The sequence below is a fragment of the Prenolepis imparis genome, unplaced genomic scaffold (genome assembly GCF_030444845.1).
Source record: "Prenolepis imparis isolate NDT839.2.m4 unplaced genomic scaffold, iyPreImpa1.0 SCAF_5, whole genome shotgun sequence".
NCBI classification, from domain to species: Eukaryota; Metazoa; Arthropoda; class Insecta; order Hymenoptera; family Formicidae; genus Prenolepis; species Prenolepis imparis.
The window spans coordinates 8,446,258-8,470,980 of NW_028141163.1; the positions used below are offsets into that span (position 1 = coordinate 8,446,258).

General features: G+C 31.3%; 3 protein-coding genes across 4 annotated transcripts; all 3 read right to left on the reverse strand.

The window, feature by feature from the left end:
* Positions 1-7,529: 7,529 nt before the first annotated feature.
* LOC145936032 (IQ motif and ubiquitin-like domain-containing protein) lies at positions 7,530-9,844 on the reverse strand. The gene is made up of 3 exons (XM_083037902.1): positions 9,498-9,844; positions 8,481-9,178; positions 7,530-8,101 (listed from the first exon to the last, which is right to left on the reverse strand). The coding sequence occupies exons 1-3, from the start codon at positions 9,842-9,844 to the stop codon at positions 7,530-7,532; spliced, it is 1,617 nt and encodes a 538-aa protein (XP_082894028.1).
* Positions 9,845-15,767: 5,923 nt separating this feature from the next.
* On the reverse strand, positions 15,768-19,251 carry LOC145936040 (IQ motif and ubiquitin-like domain-containing protein). Its single transcript, XM_083037910.1, has 6 exons — positions 18,943-19,251; positions 18,479-18,700; positions 17,263-17,807; positions 16,757-16,939; positions 16,037-16,415; positions 15,768-15,894 (listed from the first exon to the last, which is right to left on the reverse strand). Exons 1-6 carry the CDS (start codon positions 19,164-19,166, stop codon positions 15,768-15,770), a joined length of 1,680 nt encoding a protein of 559 aa, XP_082894036.1. The 5' UTR covers positions 19,167-19,251.
* Positions 19,252-19,596: 345 nt separating this feature from the next.
* Positions 19,597-24,419, reverse strand: Naa35 (N-alpha-acetyltransferase 35). 2 transcript variants are annotated; one of them, XM_083038409.1, is made up of 10 exons: positions 24,322-24,419; positions 24,083-24,144; positions 22,558-23,093; positions 22,193-22,385; positions 21,853-22,034; positions 21,449-21,781; positions 20,789-21,181; positions 20,530-20,703; positions 20,290-20,406; positions 19,597-20,198 (listed from the first exon to the last, which is right to left on the reverse strand). In XM_083038409.1, exons 1-10 carry the CDS (start codon positions 24,378-24,380, stop codon positions 20,058-20,060), a joined length of 2,190 nt encoding a protein of 729 aa, XP_082894535.1. In that variant the 5' UTR covers positions 24,381-24,419; the 3' UTR covers positions 19,597-20,057. The 2 variants fall into 2 exon arrangements, with proteins under 2 accessions (XP_082894535.1, XP_082894536.1); XM_083038410.1 differs by having other exon boundaries at positions 24,220-24,361.
* Positions 24,420-24,723: the final 304 nt, after the last annotated feature.

Genomic DNA, 24,723 nt, shown 5'->3' on the forward strand with positions numbered 1-24,723 from the left:
TGTGATTATTAATCATTGTTTGAGCGTTAATTATGCAACGCCACCACTTTTCGACGGACTACAGCATTACATTCTCCAGGGAATTAATGAAATTTAGTATCGAGAATGTACGTTCTTGTTATTAATTGTTAACATTTTATTAGTTATGTCTAAACTTGGTAGAGCATATTTTACCAAATTTTATCTTTTTCTACCTTTTTTTAAAGTTTTAAATTAAAACTCTTAAGATTTATGTAAATAATACTTACATAATCGCTTTATTATTGCAACATAATTATTTTTTATAATAAACAATTTATATTATAAATAGAAAGAAAAGAAATTTAATTTGTCGAAAATTTACTTGTTAGTTCTTAAAGAAATAGAAGTAAAATAAAAATGAGACAATAAAATTGTTAAAATGAATAATAACAAGGTAAATACTTTTATTAAATTCCATTTCTTTTTCTATTATAGTTATACGAAATTCTTTGTCTTGATGTATTATTTCTGCCATATGTAATTTGTTTCTTTATAACTTTATAACTTTGGAATTTTCAATTAATTATTTAGACAAGATATATTATTTGTGGATCAATATCTATTTATTATACATATATATATATATATATACTCAAAAAAATTATCACAACACGTAATTAATATCAAAATTTTGCATAAATTCAAATAAGCGTATCTCCGCGAAAAATTGTCGTATTTCAAAAAATTTTTTCTTTTTAAAGGGTAAAGTCTCTACTTTAAGGAACTTTCGTTCGATTTTGATTTTATTCTCTCCCCCTTTCTCCATCCCTTTAAAAGGAGGGACGTGTTTTTTTTCAAAAAATTGCATAGTTTGACGAACTCTACGGAGTGTACTAAATTTTTTCCGCAAATATCATCATAACTATCGTAAAATATGAACTTTTCTCTACAAATTTTTAAAAAAATTGAATACCGTACGATTTTTTTTCGCGAAGTTACGGCGTATCAAAGTTACCTATGCATTTTTGCCTATATATTCAATTATCGCCAACATTAGCATTATCCGATGGGCACTACGGGGAACACACACACACACACACACAGACACACACAATGGGCAAAATCCGACCAGCAACTTCCCCGTAGTGCCCATCGGATAATGCTAATGTTGGCGGTAATTGAATATATAGGCAAAAATGCATAGGTAACTTTTGATACGCCGTAACTTCGCGAAAAAAATCGTACGGTATTCAATTTTTTTTTAAATTTGTAGAGAAAAGTCCATATTTTACGATAGTTATGATGATATTTGCGGAAAAAATTTAGTACACTCCGTAGAGTTCGTCAAACTATGCAATTTTTTGAAAAAAAACGTCCCTCCTTTTAAAGGGATGGAGAAAGGGGGAGAGAATAAAATCAAAATCGAACGAAAGTTCCTTAAAGTAGAGACTTTACCCTTTAAAACAAAACAAAATTTTTTGAAATACGACAATTTTTCGCGGAGATACACTTATTTGGATTTATGCTAAATTTTGATATTAATTACGTGTTGCGATAATTTTTTTGACGAGTGTATATATACATATATATATGTACTTACTATCTTTATTATGGAGAATTATAGATATATAGAGTTCTATTATATTTTTATAATATTTATTTATGTAATTATTGTATTAAATTCATCTTTTTAATTTGTTAAATTTAAATCTAATTAATCAATGGTTTGACAAAGTTCGAGTGAAGTTCAATTTATTGAATGAGAGAAGTTCACCGTTATATATTGGCATCGATGCGTAGAATTGCGTGCAAATGTTATAATGACATCCTGCTTTTCCACTGTTTTGCACATCTAAAATTCATTAATCACGCATACCAAATATATTCGTCTACAAGCTTTAACAGCTGTGAATAACGTGGTATATATCGTTGAATAATAATTATTATTGCGCAAAAATTATAATGCAGGGAATAACCAATTAAATCACAAATTTAAAAAAAAAGGAAGAATGAAAATTTTGTAATTAAGTAAATAAATTATAATAGAATTTAAATTTGTGTTCACGCTTTAATATATATTAAATATATTCTGCTTTATTTAAATAATAATTATGGAAGTCGTTTGAAATCTATAGAAGCTTTTATTTATAATATAATTTTTGTATTAACTCAATTTGTGTTATAAATGCTACTCATCCTCAACGTTAATTAATTTTTATTTATTTATACTACAGTACAGTATAATATTAATAATTATTTATTTAATTTATTCTAGTCCATATTTATTCATTTACAATGCATCCTTTTGCTTTTAAGCGTATCGTTGAAATTTATACATCTGAATAAATATAATTTTATCTTCAGAAATATCAAACGATGAATTTATTTGAAATTTATTTTGTTTCTACAAGCAAAAAATTGTTGGCAGAAATAATACATCAAGAAATATAAGTGAAATAATATATCAATCTTTCTCAAAACTACTTGAGAAACTTTAAATTAATTTCAAGATATCGTCAGCTGATCAAATTAAAATTAAAAGAAATAGTACAAAAGAAGATTCTTCATTTAACAACAATTATCAAATTATTATTTAGCAAGTTAAAATAAAAGAAATTGCAAAGTGTGCGCGGTTACGTTTTATTGCGGTCATCTAAAAATGTTATTACACATGATAATATTCAGGCTTTACCTCGACGCTGATATTCCAGTGGCTATCGGTTTTCACCGGTTTTCCGAGCTTCGAAAGCTCTCATAATTTCAAATAATAGGAAAGTTCGACGACGATGAAGGGAAACTTCTCTCAATTCAATTTGCTCCTATCGATTCTCCAGTCTTGAATATTCGTGCGGAAATGTCGTTCAAACTCGAGAGACTGCGCACCAAGCGTCGATTTCAAGATTTTTGTTTATTCGAACATTTCATCAGGAATCCGTGATAGTTTAGAGCAATCTTGTTCTTCGTTCCTTTAAGATGAGAAAGATGCTAATCTTTCAAATTATCTCTTGCAAACTAAAATGTAAATAATCAAACGCTTAATTATATGTATGCATGTGTATGTGTATGTTTAATATGTGTGTATTTTTACATAGATTTTTTAATTTGTAATTAAACATAAATTCTCTCTCTCTTTCTCTACGTAAAATATTTCCTATAATGAAAAGATGAATAGAAGTAATCATCTATTTTCTTAAATAATATTTTTTTAAACATCGCTATAACAAACCTCGCTATAACATTGAGCTTGATTTTTTATTGAACACATTCTATCTTCTATATTTAAGATAGAATTGAAAATTCTAACGCTTGATTGTATTTAATATATATTTTCATTATATAACGCTTTACTATTTATTAAAATTCCGGCATTTTTTGACGGTAAAATTGTTAATAAAAATTTATTGTTTACATCTATGCGTAATATAGATAAGAAAGCAAGGTGTGAATTCTAATTTATTAGGAAGAAATATAGGAGGGAATGCGATTACGGTGGAAATAATTAGGAATTAATGCCAGCTGCTTCTCCGATCAATATCAAGAGGCCGCCGACGCAAGAGAAATGGTGCACATTTGCATTTAAAACAAGCTGTTCTCATTAGACATTGATATATCCTTGTCTGTATCGTAGTTAAAATCGATTTTATTTATAGTCATGAAAGGCACATAGACGGTTTTTCACGTGCCTCTCTAGGGAGAGAGGGAGAGAAAGAGAGAAAAAGAACGAAATATGGATCCTTTCTAATTTAAACTCGAAAACCTAATTTCGATGTAAAACCCTCATTACTTCAACTTATAAGAGACTAGCTGCCGCACATATTATACCGTGATCGTCGAAAGTATCTATATTTGATTCCGAAGGAAAACGATAAAATTAACGACGGTGTATAATCGAACAGATTATTCAACGTAGCATGAATTATGATCTTTTCTTTGCGCGTTAAAATTCTTATGCTTTATCATAATTGTCTTCTTTTAATCTATAATTTATATAAAGATATTTAGAATATTCCAGGGTTCTCGCATCATCTGCTAATGGCGAATTTTTAAGATTTGATTCATTTGGAGATGATTTTTCCTTAGTGAAAATGAGAGGGATTTTCATTTTTTGCAAGGTTCCAATTTTTTCATTATATGTCTTTGTAATCTATGTCTTAGATTAAAATTCTATTAAAGGAAATTCTTAAAATTGATTGAAAAATATGGTTTTTTAATCTTTTAACTTCTTAAAATTTAGTAAAATTTAGTGCGCAAACCTTCTTTTGAATCGCTTATAACTTAAAAATTGATGCTTTGACATTTACGCTGAGGGAAAATCATCTCTAAATCGTCTCAAGAATCTACCTTTAACAGGTGATGTAGTGATTCTGGGACACCCTATATAAATAGAAAAGAAGTTTAATATTTTATCTTTTTTCCATTTCTTGTTTATCAATAAATAATAATTACTCTGACAAGTTTTCAAAAAATAAAATTAAAATTTCATATTTCATATTTTATTTTATTTCATATTTTCTTTCAATAAAATAAAAAATATTTAAAAAGTATAAAAGCTTAATAACTTAAATTTTAATTATGTAGAGAAAAATTATTTTATATGTAAACAAAATTTAATATATATTTTTTTTTTATTTACAATATACATAATATTCAGATAAGTTTTCAGATAAGTTTTCAGACAGAGATCAAATTTTATAGGGTATTCTTTTAATAAAAAATTAAAATTTTTCAATATAAAAACATATAAAATATGTTATTGAAATAATAGAATAATAATAATTTTAGCCTATATATGTGTGTTATTGTAATTATTAATTTATTCAATTATTTAATAAGATTTATGTTGACTATATATCTGAATGTAAGATCAAGCTTCTTTGCGAGAGTACGTCGAAACTGTCTCTTTACTACTTAAGTGATGCTATATCGCGGCTGACTGCGAACGTCCATTTACTACTTACCGCGCGTCCGACCATGTATCGTGCCCTTCCACTATTTAATCACGACAAATCCATTAGGAAGTACCGTGATTGTCCATTGACTAGCTATCGGCCGACCACAATGATGAATTCGTCGTAGTGGATCGCTTACAGTGTACTTATTAGCGGCGTTTCCGGGTTAATACGATTATCTGTTGATCTGCGGTTAACTGCTCTGAATGCTGATTGAAAGACTACGACTAGCTCATATTATCAATGAATTGTATACATTCGTGTGTCGCCAAAAAGATTCATTATATGTATACACGATATATATCCGAGTCACTTTCTCTCTCTTTCTCTCGTAAAAAAATGCATGCTCGAAAAACAGCGTATTTCTTGCATGCAGTTCGATAAATAGATTTAAGCTTAAGCTTAAAAAGCTTTGCTTGGACGTGTTAAATAAAAAGTAGTAAACGTGGCATTCGCAGTCAGCCGCGAAGTAGCATCACTTAAGAGACAGTTTCGACGTACTCGCGAAGAAGCTCGATCCTTTCAGATATATAGTGAGTATAAATCTCGTTGAATAATTGAATAAATTAATAATTACAATAACATATATATACTGAAGTTATTCTACTATTTTCAGTATTTATAATAATTTTCAATAACAAAGTTTATGTTATATATTTTTATATTGAATATTTTTAATTTTATTAAAAGAATAATCTATAATATATAACAATCTATAATATATAATATATAATATATAATATATAATATATAAAAACTTATCTGTAAAATTATTACATGCATTGATAAATAAAAGAAGACAACATTTTTTTATATATATAAAATAATGTTCTATACATAATTAAAGCTTAAATTATTGAATTTTTATATTAAATAATTTTAACTTTATTACATAAAGAGCATTCTACTTTTTCATAACTTTTTAACTTTAAATATTAGGTATTATTTATTAATTAAATAATTTGTAAATAAAAATATGCCGTTTACATCCAGGCAATCTCTATTAAATTATACATCTCGAGATTTGAATCTTATCAACAAAAACCATAATTTGACACATGTCAAAATTCGTTTATCGAAGGCACTGAAAAAAAAACTATGCATATTTCCACGTTTTGAGCTTTCATACATGTGACACGCTAGTGCTTTTATATCTGAGTTGAATTTCTTCCGAGCTATCGTGAAGAAAGTTCGTTTTAAACGTTACTCCGGGGAGGCATTTCCTGTCGCTGGTCGAAACGCATGGTCGCTCGAGGGGAAGAAATAAAAATTATCATCATCATACGTGGATACCGCCGCGAAATGGCCTGTCACGCGAACACTTCATCTTTGCATTATTATTTCTTTTACTACACGGGGACTGTTTTTATTGTCGACCTTGCCATAACACTTTATTTTCCATATACGACGCGATTTCTCAACTTAGACGTTTTTCAACATAGACGCATGTCATTTTTCCAATTTATCGATATTTCGTCACTGAAATAATAGTCTCTAGATTTCTTCACCGATATCAGATATTATAAACTCAAAATAGTTTCACGTATCTTATTTTATGCAGAGATAATGGCATATAGCAAAAGATAAAACACATTTTACACTGTATACATTATTATATACATATATAATCATGTACACACACAATATAACAAAGAATATATATAAATATCATTTGTTAATTTTTCCCTCAGTTGATTAATTTTTTGCATTCTTAATTATCTAATACATCTCTTTTTTAGGATAGATACAGTACACCATTTTTAATTTAAATAAATATCTTTAATATAACTTTTCATCTATTATTATCTTCGTTGATATTGATATCATAATCACGTCCATCGAACTCGATGTCGTAACTTTCTGATCTGATGAGAGAAAGTTAAAGAAAAACAAGAAATATATATTATATTAGTCGCGCACGTGGACAACATTTAAATGTTCGAACTGTGATGTGACTCTGCGCTCTTTTCTCCCTTAGAAACTTAGCTCATAAACTGCAACACGATTAACTGGCACTATCAACGTGACCAGGACATCTTGTCTTGAAGGCGACACGGGAAAACGCGAGAAACAACGATGTCTCGACTATAATGCGAGCTCAACGTATTTCCCCAACGCCCAACTTCCGCGAGGACGAACGGCCAGCGTCCGGAGATGGGCGCGTTTCTCTACAACTTGGTAATTGGCTTAGGACGATACCTTCAACTTGCCAACCTCTCTCGCGAAACCGTCGTGGTAACACGTGTACCATACTCGCACCGGAAACAGTTGTGGCTCTGAAATGTTCGTCGGCGGGTAAAGATTGCGCGGGTCACAAGTGGAAGTCCGATATATTCTTGGTGTGTTCTTTATGTCGGAAATTAAACTTCTATAACAAAAGTGCGATAATGCGATAACTTCGTCAACTTTCCAGCTGTTCTTTTTTTTTTCTTTTTTTTTGCAGAAAGTAATAACACGATATCCTTACCTACGTGATACGACATGACAAGATAAAAATTAAATTAAAGATTGTGCGAATTTTCTTTTTCTCGTCTTAAAAAATTATTCTCTCTTTAAAATCTGAAAAAATATTTATTCTCTCTATTGGACGCATCTATTAATTAAAGGAAATAAAATACATTATTGATCCTCCATCGAGGACGGTGTCACGATGTTTCTTCGCGCTTGAGAAATCGATTCGAAGTATACTTTTGCCTGGAGATTCTTCGTGCAAAACTTCTGTAGGAGTGTCGAGTCGTAAAAGTCCTCGATATCAGTGATACTGTGATGAATCGCAGCCTCATTCTTAGTCAGTAATAGAGAATTCCAAGGCGCCCATTCGAGCTCGCGTCGAAAGCGAGTCAGCATCAGCTGATCGAGATCGTTGCACTCGGAAATGCCGGATCTCCCATGCCAGATTTCGTTGACTAGACGACAAACGATTTTAGCCCCGACCACGAAGGCCAGACTGCTATAACAGCCCATTTTTGCTTCGAAGCGCCTGAGTTTCTGCAACATCCTCTCGTAAATCTCGTATACGACGCGAGGACCTCTTCGGGTTCGCATGGACATGCAGTAAACGCATGAGGAAGACCGTAATCGCTGTTCGCGAGGAAACTTTTCCAAGGATAAAAGCCTATCGCAGGTCCTGCAGAGCCGCGTAATACTGGTGTCCGACCAACCGAATCTATTCATGTCTTCCTCGAGGTCGTCTGAGAAGGATAACGTATGATAAAAGCATAAGAATAAAGGCAGATATAAAGGCAGAATGCTACTATGGACACAAAAGATTTTTTCTTTTTTTTTTTTAAGAAAAATATACGAATCATAAGAGCATAAGAGCATAAGAGCATAATCTGCAAAAATACGTCTCTGCGATTGAAATTGATAGTTTGAAGATAAGAAATATGAAATTAGTTATTTTTTATAAGAATAAAAATCTTCAATCACTCTCTCACTGTTTCAATAAATTATTTGAGCAAATAGCTTGTTATTGAACAAAAAGCTCATAACGTCATTTTGCTCTATCTAAATCTAAGAAAGTAAAAATTAAAATCGAAAAATCGCTAAACATGTAGAGAATTAAAAGACCTTGCAGAGCATTCCGCGCCAGCTTGAGGAAGCTCAGCTTCAGCCGATTTCTGAGCCAGTTGAGCCTGCTGGTGTCCACTCGACACGCCAGTAGATCCAGTTCTTGATCGATCAGATAAACGAGCTCGTGCGATTGGTCACACGTATGCATATCAGTGACGCGTTTTAGATCGCGCAGTAGATCGATCCGTTCCGGGACAGACAGATTCTCGTTTGCCAGGGAGGTATAGACGTTTCTGTGCTGGCGGGCTCGTTGAACGCGTAGCGTGTCCATCAGAATCGGCTGGCCTCGATTGTCCTGCCAGGCGACCGGTCTCGATAATTCATCCAGAAGTCGGCATTGTTTCCGTTCTCTGCATTTGAGCCGGACGGCAGTTTTCTTGGTGTCTATCGCGCGCAGCAGCTCGATCTCCTTTGACAGGATCAGACCGCAGGCGGCGACCCTCGAGGACCCGACGAGCGTGTTACTCGCTCGTTGAACCTCGAGGATTCGCCAACGATCGAGGAGATTGTAGAGCGACTCGAAGTCCGAGCTCGTTCGCGGCGAACGGCGATTCAGCATCACGAAATCCGTGCTGCTGTAGGCGGACAGTGCCTGAGAATGTCTTGCGTGCTCGGTCACGTTTGCCTTGTCGTGTTGAGAGATGTTGGTCACTTCGAGAGCATTTGCTCTAGCCGCGGCTCTGGCACAATAAGCCCTGTAAACAGATTCGAATCGGTAATTGCCTACGACTTATTAATTGCATTGCGATTCATTTCGATATGTAAGATACATTTTAGCGAATCAAAATAAATGAATGATTTTTCTACGCTTATTTAATTAATAAGCATTATTTTATTCTTTAACATACAGAAAATTTAAAATTCTAATTTAAAATTGATTACAAAAATATTTTTTGAAAAACTGCGCGCATATATGTATTTTTCATGTAAAAATCTGGACATTTTTTTCTGATGTTAAATTGCGCATGCATTTATAAAGATTATATTACACGCGTAACACAAGATTCACATTACCTGTAATATTTTTGTATTTTAACAACGCTATCGAGAATGGTACTGGCATCTTGACAAGATAACGGTCTGACTTCTTCGACCGTTTCCGGCGTTAGAAAGGAGGAAATTCCGGACGTAATGATTTTATCGCGCGCATCCGGCAAAAACTGCACTTGCACCGCCTGGTCGTGAACAATGTCGGTGACCGCGTCCACAACCGTGACAGTTTGCGTAATTCTGCTCCTTGTTGTACGAATGCCGTGTGTCTGCGTACAGGCATTGTGATAAATTAGGCCGGTAACGGTGTTCCTCCATCCGCCGAGGAATGGTTTCGCCATTGAATCCTGTATCTTCGCTACGATCTCCATGGTACATCAACTGTCCCGCGAAATCTAATCGCCTACGCTTACAAGGAAAAGATTTCAGTCGGGAAGCTGAAAGAAAGAAAAGAGCCTGAACGAGACAGCTGAAAGAAAAAAACATATCCACGCGTGATTATCGGACGACCACGTCGATGAAAATATGAAATGGAAGAATATCGAATCATATCGTATTAGACATTTTGCATTTAAGGGAATATATGTATAATAAATATTTCTTGATTATGACATAATGTATAGAAGCGGTTTTATGCTTTTAAAAATTTTATTTTGAATTCTTCGATTATAATTCTCAGTTTTCATTGAGCTATTTCATTAGAGATTAATTCTTCTTCTAGAATGATTGTCACTTGCGATCTCTTTTATCTTCATGCATTGTCATACTAATATAGCAATGACCCATCTGATGAGATTTAAATGCCTACATAAACAAAAAAAAATTGCCAAAATTAAGTAAGCAGAAGGATAATTGCTTGAAATAACAATAATATATCCGGCAATAAAACAAATTACTTTTCTCTCAGTTTAAAGAATTCAATAGCAAGCTACGATGGAAACTGCATCGGTTAACATTTTGCATTTTTGTGCAAGCTTCGTAGCCTTACAAAAAATCTATCGGTATACAGTAGCGTAAGATAAGCAGGATAAGCATAATAATTGATCGACAATGTATATTCGAATAGTTTTACTTTAATTATTTTAAAATTTAAATAATATTATATATAAAAATAATTTTATTGTTGATTAAAATATAAAATTGTTACAGTCAAATAAAATCATTTAAAAAATTATGATAATATTATCGCGTATTTAAAAAAAATTTTCAAAATTAAATAAAATGTTTAACTAAATTATATATAATATAATAGCGGGTGGTTTTGAATTATTATGTATATATGCGTGAAAATTTCTTTATTATACAAATTGACTTTATTAACAAAATATATTCTAAAAATATGTTCTATGTCGTTTTTTCGCAAAATTAAATACATATTATATAAATGAATATATACAATAATATGAGTATAGAGATTAAATAACATATATTTTATGATTAAAGCAAAAACTTGTTTGTTGGGATTTCGCGTATTGCAAGTTTACTTTTTGATGCTACAGTGTTAATCTTCTTCGAATCTATTGATCTCGTTGACCTATTATTTCACAAACACATGAATTTATAAATCTTCGACTTTGCAGACTGTCCGTTTCCTAGACATTTGGATTTATAGATCTCTTATTTCACAAATTCCTTTCATAGTATCTCTGAACTCGAAAAGTTCTTTTCTCGGTCGGATACTGGGATTAACAAATTTCTCTCTTTGACAAAATTTTGCAAGTAAATTGAACTACTTCACTACTAAAAATATATATTTACTATAAAGGAATTCTGAATCGTGTATATGATTTATCGCATATCCAATATTGCATATCTAATATCTAATATCTAAAATTGAATTATAAATATAATATAAATTTCATTAATTGCGACATTCATTGTTAAATATTCTTCAAAAATCTTCTGTCTTTTCGCGTTCTTTACAAATGTCTATTGCTCTTTGATCTTTTAAGGTGTTTGACACAACACAAAGAGAAAGCCTGTAATACAATGATCCTAAAATATACGAGCGCGTCTTATTTAGATTCTTTTCCCGCCGCGACGAAACAAGAAAACACTTTTAGGGATCTCGACGAAACAGCTAAGTTACTCGAAGAAGGGAAAAAGGCTCGGGGCCAAGAAGGACTAACTTTCATCGAATAATGCCCTCGGCACGTATAGTGACAGTTTACGGACAATAATTATGAAAGATGTTAATTTCGGACAGGGAGGACAAAAGAGAGCGGTCATGAATACGATGGGAGGAGGAAAAAGGGGTGGTTGACATTTGTGCGGGAAATAGCACCGACAAGCTCGCTTATAGCGGGTCAGGGATCAACCACACCTGGGAATACACTTTCCCGACCATGTGGGTCGCGATGTGCGACATACTTTTCTATATATATATTGTAAATTACACGGGAGATGCCGGAACACAGGAGGAGAGGACGACGAAGAAAAAGACGAGAGGATGTTGCTAAGAAACGGCATGCCGCGAAACTTTTTGTGAGACCGCCGCCTGAGACACGCCTGAGAAGGGCGCGTTATATTTATGCAAAGGAAAGGATATCGGGGGGACGGGGGTGAATTTTAAGTTAGACATAAACAGGCACGAGAAAGTTTGTCGTCGCGACACCTTCCTCTCCTTCTCCTTTCGACGGAAGTTATCCGCGCGCGCTTCCTCGAGGAGCGTAATTCGCCGGTAAACTCAGCGACAAATATGGATAAGACAAGGGAGATTAATGATCGTGAGATAAATGAAGGAGTTAAACCATTGTCGGACGAGTGATATAAATCATTTAGGGATCGTCTACTTGGGAACATTAGGAATTCTCATAAGTTAGAATTTTGTTATGGCTTGTTTTTACTTTTATACTATGGATGGCATGAGCGTCTTTTTTTCTCAAAGAAAAAGGACATTAATAGAGTAGATTGCGGATAGCTTCAACAATCAGTTGGCTTCCCTAATGGATTACCTTATATTCGATATATTTTGAAGGGTAAAAATCCACAAATTATTAAACTTTTTTACTTTGAATGATTTTGATCTTTTATATGATATGAAAAAAATCAAGAGTAAAAAACATATTTATTTTTTATCTCGATATATATGTTTAAAACGAAATTTGATTTAACTCTTAATTGACCTGTTGAATGCTATGACAAATTATTATTGGCATATATAAATGTAATTCTGGGATTTTCACTGAGAAATATTTTATATAAAATATTTGGAGACATAAAGCGCTTTTTAAGGCAGCGAAAGGAAAGGGTACTTCTAGTGAGGTTCAAGGGATTTTGTGATGGAAAGCTGAATTTTATGAAGTACGGCGCCTTCCAGTGTGCCCACATTGGTAATCGATGAAACGGAAAATGGTTTCATATTACGAAGGCTAATGCTTCTTTAACAATCCGGTCAGCCATATCTTTTTATACGCGAATACCATTTTACATAAAAAAAGAAAAAAGCCAAATAGAACAATTTACACGGAAATCGTTTTACACGCACCGCGTAATAATGTATCAACGTAACTTTGTGGTGCAACTTTGCTGGTACAACACTGAAATAAACTGATAAACAAACGATCGCGTTGCTCGAATAATTTCGTAGTAACAAACGAGTTTGCAGCGAAACACGGCGTATGTTGTAGACCGCCAGAAGGAAGTAATACGAAATAGCAAATGCGAAGAAAAAAAAAAGCGCTTGTTTTGCATTTTTTTTTTAATAAAACGTTTTTAATTGGACACTCGAGAAGTACACGAGAGCGTCAATGATAATTAAAGATCCAAGTATTACGAACAATCGTTACATCCATTGGATTTAATTGCCGCACAATGCAATTATTTGAAGCGTATAAATATTAATACGTCATATTTTCGTCGTTGCAGCGTTATTAGAGAAGAATGGCTGTATTGTCTCGATTTTTTCCCAGTATAATTTAAATGAAAAACTCTCAAAATAATAATTCTTACATAATACCGCCACAGAGTTTATAGAAAAAAATTTCTTACCGACAACAAACACTTTGACGCTGCACATCACGAGCACAAACACTTCATAATTTTCTTAATTTCTTCATATCGAATCGATATATTCGTAAGATATTTTTTATATAACACAGCTTTATCCCTTCTTTTCTCTGTAATTTTAATACAATTTTTATGACTCACTAAAATTGCAGTTATCGCTATTATAAGCCGGAAAAACGCTTTTAACGCGGAAAGATTGAACGATTTAGTAGGATTAAACTGAGTTGGCGCGCAAAGTAACGTGCATCGTCGATCAAATTTTGACATTCGCGATCTAGCGGGATAAGTAGATTGCGTCGAAGAGCGGCTTTTAATGCGACCTAGGTACTACCTTTATATACGTTAGGATGCCGCAGCGCGGCACCTGAAAGCTCAAAGCCTTAAATCCAACGTTGCTAGTGGCAACGTGCTTGGTCGATCGGTCAAAAGCCCTTTCTTATCTATTATTTTTCGATTTTATGTTTCCTCACCTCAAAAGCCTCCATGACGGATATGAATTCAGACTAGTGGCGGACATTATGCGCCACGGGGCAGAAAATTTTCAATGGCATTCATACATCTCCGCTTTCAGCGTTTTCTACAAGATGTGTATATAGTGCCAAACATGCACCTTAAAACCTCAAGTGTATCATATTTGATACGCTTTCGAATTGTGGATTCCGCTGCTTTTCTCAGATGCCTTTCTTTCGTGTTCTGCATTATGAAAAAGGAGAGAGAAAAGAAAGAACACATTAAATTAAATATACCAAATTCAATACATTAGATTAATATATATTAAATTCTACTAATATATATTAAATACAACTAAATTTCTAAATAGATCATTCAACTATTCAAACTTATTTTAGACTTTGAAAACAATTGTATTATTTTATTTTTGTTTCTAACTGCATCTCTCAAATACAAATCGATTCCTCGCAACCAATTAAGGGTAGTGCGGCTGATATTTGCAATGCAAGTATAAGCCAGATTGTGTTACAGCGATAAAGTGATACGAGATAGCAAATGGTGGTTCTAGAATAGTGAACAATTTATATCCCATTACGCAATAGCTTTTACAGTGCAAAAACCGATTGCTATCCTTGTGATGTACATTCCTTACGTAAAAGCTTTCACTATCACTGGTTATTTCTGTGTTATATCCCTTAACTTTTGAAATAACATTGCATATATGACGTAAAACCTTTTCTGCTATTTTTTCAGACTTTAACAATATGTATTGACGATTAAAAAAAATCATCTTCTTAATGGTTAAAAAATGCATATACGATATTCACATTTATAATTTAAAAAAAATTTTTTTTAATAATATTAACATATTATTAAAATAACTTTTAAGTCATAAGTTAATTTTTTTAAGTCATATATATATGTGTGTATATTCAGAAAAATGTATTACTATATAATTTAACAGTTTAAATATTGACAAAGTTAATAATGAAAGAGTTAACGCAAATAATTTTATTCGTTTAACGCAAGTTTAATACCATCGGTTTTGAACGGAGACATTTGTAAAACACTTTTCTCGAGTTGCAATAGTATGTTGGAATGTTCAGTGCAGAAATTGCGTATTTTTATAGTTTTTTTTTTTTAATGCAAGAGCTTGCGGTGGTTAAGAGTCGTAAGCTTATTACTTTTGCTGACTACCAAAAAAGTAACGTTCATTCGTTGCGTGTTGTTTTCGCTGATGGATAAACAAAGAGTGAAGTCTCGAAAATATGCACGAATAAAGTCTTAAAAATATTTAAATTATTTTGTTAACACAATGTGCATTAAAAAGTTTTAAATAATTTAAATTTTACTATTAAAAATTCTTATATCTCAGTCTTTCTCTCTCTCTTTCTTTCTTACGCATTTTTACATATATATTACATTACATTAGCTTATTTTTAATAATCATTAATAATTTATAAAAAATGTTAACTTTATATATTATATATAACTTTCAGGCAAACTATAATATGCTTATAAAAATACATCAAATTTTTACAGAATTTTATCCCATTTAATTCACTTTACTTGTTTTCTTTTTACGGATATACATATATATGGATAAACCGCAAATATTATTCGAACAATATTTACGCGAACAAAGTACAATAAAATCCAATTGCAATACGAAAGAATAAAACTGTTATGTATAACAAAAATTTATTAAACCAATGACCAAATAACCGATATAGTATAATAGCAATTATTTGATGCATCAAAGCGAAATAATCAAGAAATTTGAAGGGATTTAATTGATGTTTATTCTCGCAAAACATCAGGTAACACAATCTCTTGTCATTGCTTGTATTTTTTAGACGGATCATAATTTTCTACAGTTAACGATGGTTTATATTGTATTCCACTTTGAATACTAGAGAAGCGACAAGATTCTCGGAAATCTTTTTCAAAAATCATCAATTGTCTGAAAATGCCAAAGAATAAGATTGAAATGAGAAATATATAAAATCATTCTTCAAACATCATTTCAAACACCATTAAAGAGATTTTTATATTGTTCAAGTAAATGCACAAATGGGGGGCAAAATTATTATATTTTTACATACTTGAAATAATTCTTTGCAATCTGATGTTTCAAATTGATCTGATTTATCAAATGCTTCGAGTATACCGTAGCGAGATCATAAATGCGATAATGTACGTTGGCTTCATCCTCCGTAAGAAGAATACAATTCCAAGGCGCCCATTCAATATCCTTTTGATATCTGATCAATCTTAGAACAAAGAGATCTTTAACTTTACTGACCGCTGATTGACCGTGCCAAATGTGATTAACTAGATGATAAATATCGTGTTCCTGCATCATAAATGCCAAACCGGAACTGGAGCTCCGACGTTTTTCCTCAGCTCGCACGCAATTTAATATAAACATGTAAGGATCATAATCCACATGCGCAAAATTACGCCGAGCTAGAGAACTGCAACCTTAAAGAAATATTTAATTAATTAATTTCAAGATGTTTAATTATACATAAGAATTCATCAAAATTAAAAAGCAAAAATTTGATTAGTATAATTAAATAGAAAAATTAACTTTTGAAAAATAAGCGATTTCTCTTTTTTTTCTCTTTAAAGTGCGAGATAATAAGATAATATAGAAAAAAAATTAAACGTCAAGAACTACATGAAGAAATTAAAATTTTTCATTGAGAATTCAATTTAAAAAATTAATTAAAAATTAATGATTAATAGATCAACAGAGTATTATTACAGATCAATGAATAAAATATTATGAAATAATAATATCCATATTGCATATCACTCACTGATACAAACTGATAGTCTTTTCATTCTGGTATGTGGTAAAAATCTATGGAAAGGAAGTAGTTTTAAGCAATTCCGACAGAATTTCATTCTTGTCTCTAAAGATTCTCGTAATTCATTCTCTTTAGAATTTACATCGATGCAGCCGCACGTGCTATACACGCTCACAAAATTTAAATAAGTGTCTATAAGACATATTATATACAATATGTAAAATTATGTATTATATGCAATTTTATCAGCGATAAATACAACTTAAAAAAAAATAAAAAATGTGTCAATTTATCATCCAATTTATTTAACATATAAATGTAATTTTTATTTACTTTTTTATGTACATATTTTTTCAAGTTGCATTTATCACCGTTAACATTTAAACATATGACACATTATTAATATTTACATGATTCGCAGCATTGGTTATTAAAAACATTGTTAGTCAATAAATATTCTACTAGGCGTCTAAAAAATCATTAATTTCGCTATTCTTACAAATTTAATATCTTACGTATTATTCTTTCGTTTAAATAATCGAGCGATAAATCCTCAATCCTTCGATTCAGTAATGCGATCTCTTGATCTAATAAAGAGATCAAATCAAAAGCTTCGATACAATTGTGTGATTTGAGCGATTTCTTTAGCATTATTAATAACTTTATTCGTTCCTCTGAACTAACGTCGCGGTTACTCAATGCATCATAGACTCTTTTGAACTCCCGAGCCTTTTGAATTTTTGTAGTGATCATCTCTACAGGTTTACCCTTGTAACCGGTCCATTGTATCGACTTGCAATTTAGCGTCAAAAATCTGAGAGCTCTTTGTTTCCTATACGAGCTTTTGATAGCTTGTTTATGTTTGTCGATATGATTGAACATTTCTACTGTCTTTTCTAGAATTCTGTAATTCTCGGCACGTTGCCCGCTTTTGAACAATCGCGATTTTATGTCTTTCAGACAATCGGATCTCCATCTTTCGATCAGGCTATAGAGCATGTCAAAGTCAGCCCTCGATCGCGGATAAGTTTGGCGAAGAATGTTGCATTTATGTCGCATTCTATATAAGAAGAAATACACAATATGTGATTTTATGGCGTGTATAAAGTGTGAAACCGCTCGAAACATTTTCGAAAGTTGTGCAGAAAGCATATATTGTGTGTGAACAGAAATTTTCTATATGCAGAAAAGATTATTTTGATCATGTTCGTCAAACCGAAAAATTTTTCTCATATAACATATTTTTCTGACTCCAACATTTTTCAAAATGCATATTTCAAAAAAAATTTGTTTATCAATATGACGATGCAAATACGGCAGATATTATCTTAGCAAAAATTTATTCTTTTTTCTAATTTCATAAATAAGTAAATATTTGTTTTAACAAAATTTTAATTTAAAACTGAAACACAGATATTTAAAAATAAATCAAGTTTTTGTTGAGGAAAGTTGAATTCAAATTATTCGAAAAAGTATAGATAATGAAAATAAAAAAAGCGAAAAACCCAAGAGTTATTCTGCACAATTTCACAAGATTACAAACTGAGATAGCGTGTAAATATTTATATTCCAATTATTAATTATTTCTCTTTTTATTTTGTATTGAATTACTTGTAATTTATCGATATAAATGCAATTGAGAAGATGGAGAAATTATCACGTGTTCCAAGAAATTATCACGTGTTCCAAGAAATTTTTCTCTTTCAAAATGAATAATTATATCTGAATTACTTGTATGCGATAGCTTTCTCTTCCTCGTATTCGTTACATTTTTCGAGCATATTGCGATAAGTTTGCGCGCATTCCTTGATATATTTCATCAATCTATATGCTCGATAATTTCTCTGAATTACACGTGCGTATCTATCTAAATAAGATTGTACTTTGGCATGGCTTTTATATGGCTTTACAATCATATATTTATCCTCCTCGTTAGGTATGTAGCAATCGTTTCTAAATTAACAGTAGAAATTTTTCATACGATTTATCTGCTATTACATATATATATCTATTTATGTTTTCTTTTTTATATAAATATATTATCTTATTGTTTCTTTGATAAACTCTTCTCAAATATATCTATCTATCTTACGATTTTATATTTTATAATCGCATTATGTAGATGCAATATTACTTACTTTTATAGGGAAGAGATTTTTTTATAAATATATTTTTTTATGATAAATATTTAATACCGCCACATTTGCGTTGCACAATGACGCAATGATTGTGTTGCTCCATTCTTCGTTTGCGCACATTGCACCGCCCTGCTGCACATATTCTGCCATGATATCTGCTTTGGCAGAGGTCCAGTTTGAGAAGCTGCGTTTACGTATTCTATTTTGGTAATTTTGTGACGCCATCCACCCAGATAAGGTTTGAAAATCCTTTGTTTTTCTATTTTAACCGGTAAAGTCATCTTAAATGCTAACTTCTTTAAATCCAGCCTCTTATTTTCTTTTATTTAAATCTATACAAATTCCATAAAGAGACACCTTAGTGTCATGAACATCTTATTGTTAATCTTTTTAGATAAACACGCACTTTCAAATTATATTAATCATGTCTATATTATTTACCGAAGGTTCGAGATATATTTATACTTCATTCGTATATGTCATTATGTCAATATGATAGAAAATATATATAGAAAAATAAAATCATGCGACCTTTCATTGTTTTGTTTTAAAAAAGCACTTTTATTTTCTTATCATAATTATATTGATTTATTATACGATATCAGAAGAGAGAAATGTAATTTTTTTCTTAAACTATACATCAAAATAAATTTTTTACAGCTATATCACTAAAATGGTATTCGAGAAAAATATGTCTGTTTGTAGATTTTTTGTATCACTTTCTATATTGCATAATGTATTTACAGCTCACATCAACTAACTGTAATTTATCAATTTGTAATTTTTAAAACTAATACAATTGAACAATTGTATGTGATGATGAATATTATAAATATAATAGCCATCTCTTAGTTTTGTTCTTAAAGTAAACATGACTTGTAGAGATAAAGAAACAAAAAAATTTATATACATAAATATATATCACTTCCTTCCAGCATGTACAAGATAATATATAAGTCAGCACCAAATGTATTTCTCGATTTTTAGTTTTTTATGATTTATGTTTAAATGATGAAAGGAAATGTATGAAATAAAGAGATCATTTAGAAATATTTAGAATAAAAATAAAAAATCAAATCAAAGACAGATAGTCCTTTTTTGTATATAAAGGAATTGGAAATAAATAGCACGTTCTTTATATTGTGAAAAAATAATCGATACAGATGTATAATTTAGGTTATTTTAATCAGAGGAAAATGCCTATGACAAGAAAAATCGAAAATCGGTGGTTCTTTCGAATCTTTTTTGTGTCCGTCAGCCAATAATTTTAGCACCACGAAATTAGTCTTTGCTACTTTTAATAAGTTGTTGATCTGCAAAACAAAACAAAATTATATGATAAAGATAATAATATTATTATAATAATGATTTTATAGTTACAAACTTATATTTTTATGAACTTACTTCGTTTTCCATTAAGCTATTTGATGGATAAAGTAATAACGCACGTTCCAACATATTTCTAGCTTGATGAAAATGACGGCAACCGGCGATATACTGCATTTCGCTAGTAACTTTTTCCTATAAAAACAAAAATTGTAATTCATAGTGTAATTTATGAGCTGTTTATTATTTTTTAATACATTTTAAACTATGATATTTTTTAACACATGTTTTAAAGCTGTGATTAAGAATTAAACTTACATTTCTTTTATGCATTTGGGCATTTGTCATGTCTAGAAATTCTTGATAATGAACAGGTGGTGGCGTTAACAAAGACGAGAACGGTAATAATCTATGTTCGTATCTCACTCGCTCTGAATCGAATTGCATCTCTGGGAGCGGTATTTTTCCATCCATGCGAAAACCGACTAAAGCCTGATAATTTTACAAAGTTCATATTATGCATTAAATATTCTTGATCAATACGATTGATATATTCTATTAAAGATAAGTAACTTACTTTATAATATCCGCCACATATATTTTGCAACGCCTGGTACATCAATATTTCTAAATTGTAAGGTCTCGGAGTCGATTTCTTCTTTTTATTTTTAGAGCTCTTCTTGCCACCTCTACCTTTATGCGTATCATTGTGTACATCCTGTTCCATTAAGAATGTATCGGCTCTCGTAATTGCAGATACGAGCCAGCCATACAGAAATTCATACAGATACCAAAAAATGTAGTGATATTCGTGCACCGAATATAACTCGAGCTCGAAGCCACTTAACAGATACATAACCATCACACGTAGTGTGTGATACAAAATCCAGGTACCAAAACAGGCCAAATGAGGTCTTGGCGTATCACTTTTTAACGACAGAGTATGCAGATATCCATCAACTCTCTCCGCCTAAAATACATATTGTAATCTTAATTATTATAATTTTTTTTATTAGATTAAATTATAGTTTACTTAAAATTTAGAGTGCCTTTATTAGAAATGCCAATTTTTGAAAAACTAAATAGAATAAAAAAGCAAATATATAATATTATAGACACTTATTACAGGAGAAAAACAAAATAAAAAACACTTGTAGCAATTTAAAAAAGTAACGAGAAGAAATTAATTAAAGTAATATAAAAATAATTAAAAATTTTACAAGAAAATCTCTCTTACTTCATCTTGCAGTGTTGCAAAATCTTCTAATAAATGCGCCAGTTTATCTCTTTGCCTTGCCCTATTATGTCCACTAAGCTGTAATAAGCTTCCAAATAAGCTGACACAATGCGATAGAAAACTGTCGACATACTCCTTAGCCTGATGATTTTGAAGCAACGTGCTCTTTGGCATCAACACAGGTGGCGCGATAAAATTTCGCGCTGCATCTTTTAGCACGTCGGCGAAATTGTGCACACCAAAAACACGATTAGTGGTAGGCAAATAAACGATTTGCAGCATAGACCTAGACAATATGCACGGACTCTGACGCGAAAATTCTAAGAAAAAGTCCTAAAAGAAAATTTATTTACTTTGCATATAAACTTTGCATTGATAAAAAAAATTAATCCGTTGTAAATTACCAGGGCGACGTGAAATCCAGTGTGATTTGTAATCTTGGTAACCATTTTGAATCTATTTATTAATTCCAGTAAATATTCCAAGGCATCTATTCTTGGCTTGATTTTGGTATACCGAGGAAATGTTGGTGGTAATAATCTTTGATTCACCATTGGATCGAATCCCATAATATTTGGATGATTAGCTATAATTAAATATAAATTAAAAAATATTATTTCATATAAAAAAAAACAACATATTAATATTTTTTTTCTAAAGAAGTAATTGGTCCAAAATTTATGAAACAAAATTATAATATGAAAGAAAAATACACAATATATTCTCTACATGGTAAATACTTACAAACTTCATCAGCTTTTTCACCACGACCCACTGTTAAAATCATAATATGAAGCATATCGGAACAATTTGACAATAATCTCTGACAATCACTTAAATTCTGTTGCAGTTGCTGTTTCCTGCCCATCAAAGTTAACACTTGATAGAACATTTTGGTAAAGCGGATCCTTGCGTAAAATGCTATCCCATCGTTATACTGCAAGTAAGTACTAATATAATAACAAATCATATAGTAAATATAACAAATTATGTATTAAAAGAGAGAGATATAGATACAAAATTGTTATTAAATTTAAAGAAGATACAAACTTAAGATTCAATAATTTAAAGTTCAAATAAATAAAAAAAATTAAAATTAAGAAATTTACCTCTTTTTCGGATTCAACATCAACAAGTTTTATTCTGCTTTTTCGATGCAACTCTTCTTCCACTTCTCGCAACATTGATATCGTTTTTTGTTCCGTAATGTCTTGCTGTAATCTGTAGCCATAAGTAACGCTTTGGAAATCTTCCTCTTCAAATACTAAAGCTTTATTAATGCAATCCTTGATTATCTCTATTATTTTGTACACTGCATAACAGAAGGTCTTCAGAGGCTTATCTAATATTTGCGCAGGTTGATGCAAATACAAGTTTGTAAAAACAGTTTGCGCAAGACTATGACCCTCCAGCCAAGATACTATACACGCATATGTGGAATCTATTATCCCTATAATTTCTGCAGGTGTAAAATTATCTAATTTGATTGTGCCTGAATCGACTGCCTGGGTGAAAGTGCAAGGCTTGTTGTTCCCTCGATTGCACAACATGCCAGCATCCATTTTTGGATCCATCATCTCAATGGCAGACATGGCTTCAAACAACCCAAACAGCTCATCGTGCAGCAATTCTCCCAGTTCCAATTCTGGATACAGAATGTAAGGAAACATTTAAAATTTTTCCATATATTTCAGAAAATAATAAAATATTCCACTAGTATATTCCATTACACACTAATATCTTAATGATATTACTATTATTTATTATTCTGAGAGATAAAAAAAAAGTTCACAATGACTAAATCATGAAATTATCATAAAGAAATTATATTTCTATTCTGACATATATTATTATGTAGTAATTTATATGACAATATTTCTTTTATAATTTATTAAGAACATGTATTTTTTTTTATTTATATTATTATCATATTTATGTCAATATCATAACTTTAATAAGATCAAATTAGGAGATAACTAAAAGAAATCAATACAAAGGAAGGCTGTTCAGTAATATTTATTAAAATTTGTAATCAGACTTAATACTAACTTTTACAATTTATTAAAGCCAAAATATTAAGATGTAAATAAAAAAATTAAAATAAGTAAAATAGATACCTTGTTAGTTTAAGGATAGAATAATATTGATAAAGAGATTAGGACAGTATAATCAATATATGAAAGCCCGTATGATAAATAGTATAAAATATATATAATAATATAATTATTAAATACAAAAGAAAAATAAGAGAAATAAAAAAGAAAAACTGAAGAATTAATTTAATAACAAGACAGAATCAAAATTTAAACATTAATTTTATGGATTATTAAATATAATACATTTTCTTTTAGAGAAATCATAGAAACAATTAAAAAATTCAGAACATCAGAATCAGATGAAACATCTGTTTGATTTACTTGCATTATTGCATTCCCGTTTTTTTTTCCTTTTAAAGACTTTATACAGCTATCTTCTTTTAAACATAGAGTGTAAAGAATCTAGCACTAGAGAAACGAACAGCTTCAATATTCATAGCACAGAAGATCGTAAAGAATTCACAGAAGGAAAGTGCGGGACGTGGAAAATGACAGATTATCGGGACGAAGTAACGTAATCAATCTGTCAATCGAGTACCTGTGATCGCCTCGAAGAACTCTTGAGTGATGTCCACCCAATTGTGCGTGACCTGGTCGAATCTAAAAAAAAAAGAGCATGGCACAGTTAAAAAATACCGCTCCAGGAAGCGTGAACGATTTAAGGTTAAGCCGCACCGAGTGTCGCGTTGGCGATTTGACAGATCACCATATGATCCGCCGTTCGCGAACGACTCGCGAAGCTCGCCACCGCGATTTGTCCACGTGGAAAAAACTTACGTCGAATCTTTATCCTCATTCATATCAATCGAATTCTGATCCTCCACCATGGTCGCCATTATTTGTGTTGGACGATTATTCTGTCACTTCTTCGCAGGGGGGCTCACACACTCTCTTACGTCACGCCGAAAGTCCCTATTACAGCGGAAACTCTCTATTCTGCATCTCCCTCTATTCTGAAACAGCTGTTTACCCGTAAACTGAAGTTCCTCTCTTCCTATATATTTATAAACACATGGGGCTAATTTGCGAATATAACGAAACTTGTATTATTTTTTTTATCCCGATCGAGTTTTAACTTATATTCTGTCATTTACTCTCGCTCTTCGAGTGACAGATTCGATTCATACAAATCGATTGATCGATTCGTAAGATCGTTTTTGATTTTTTCTTTTTTCACGA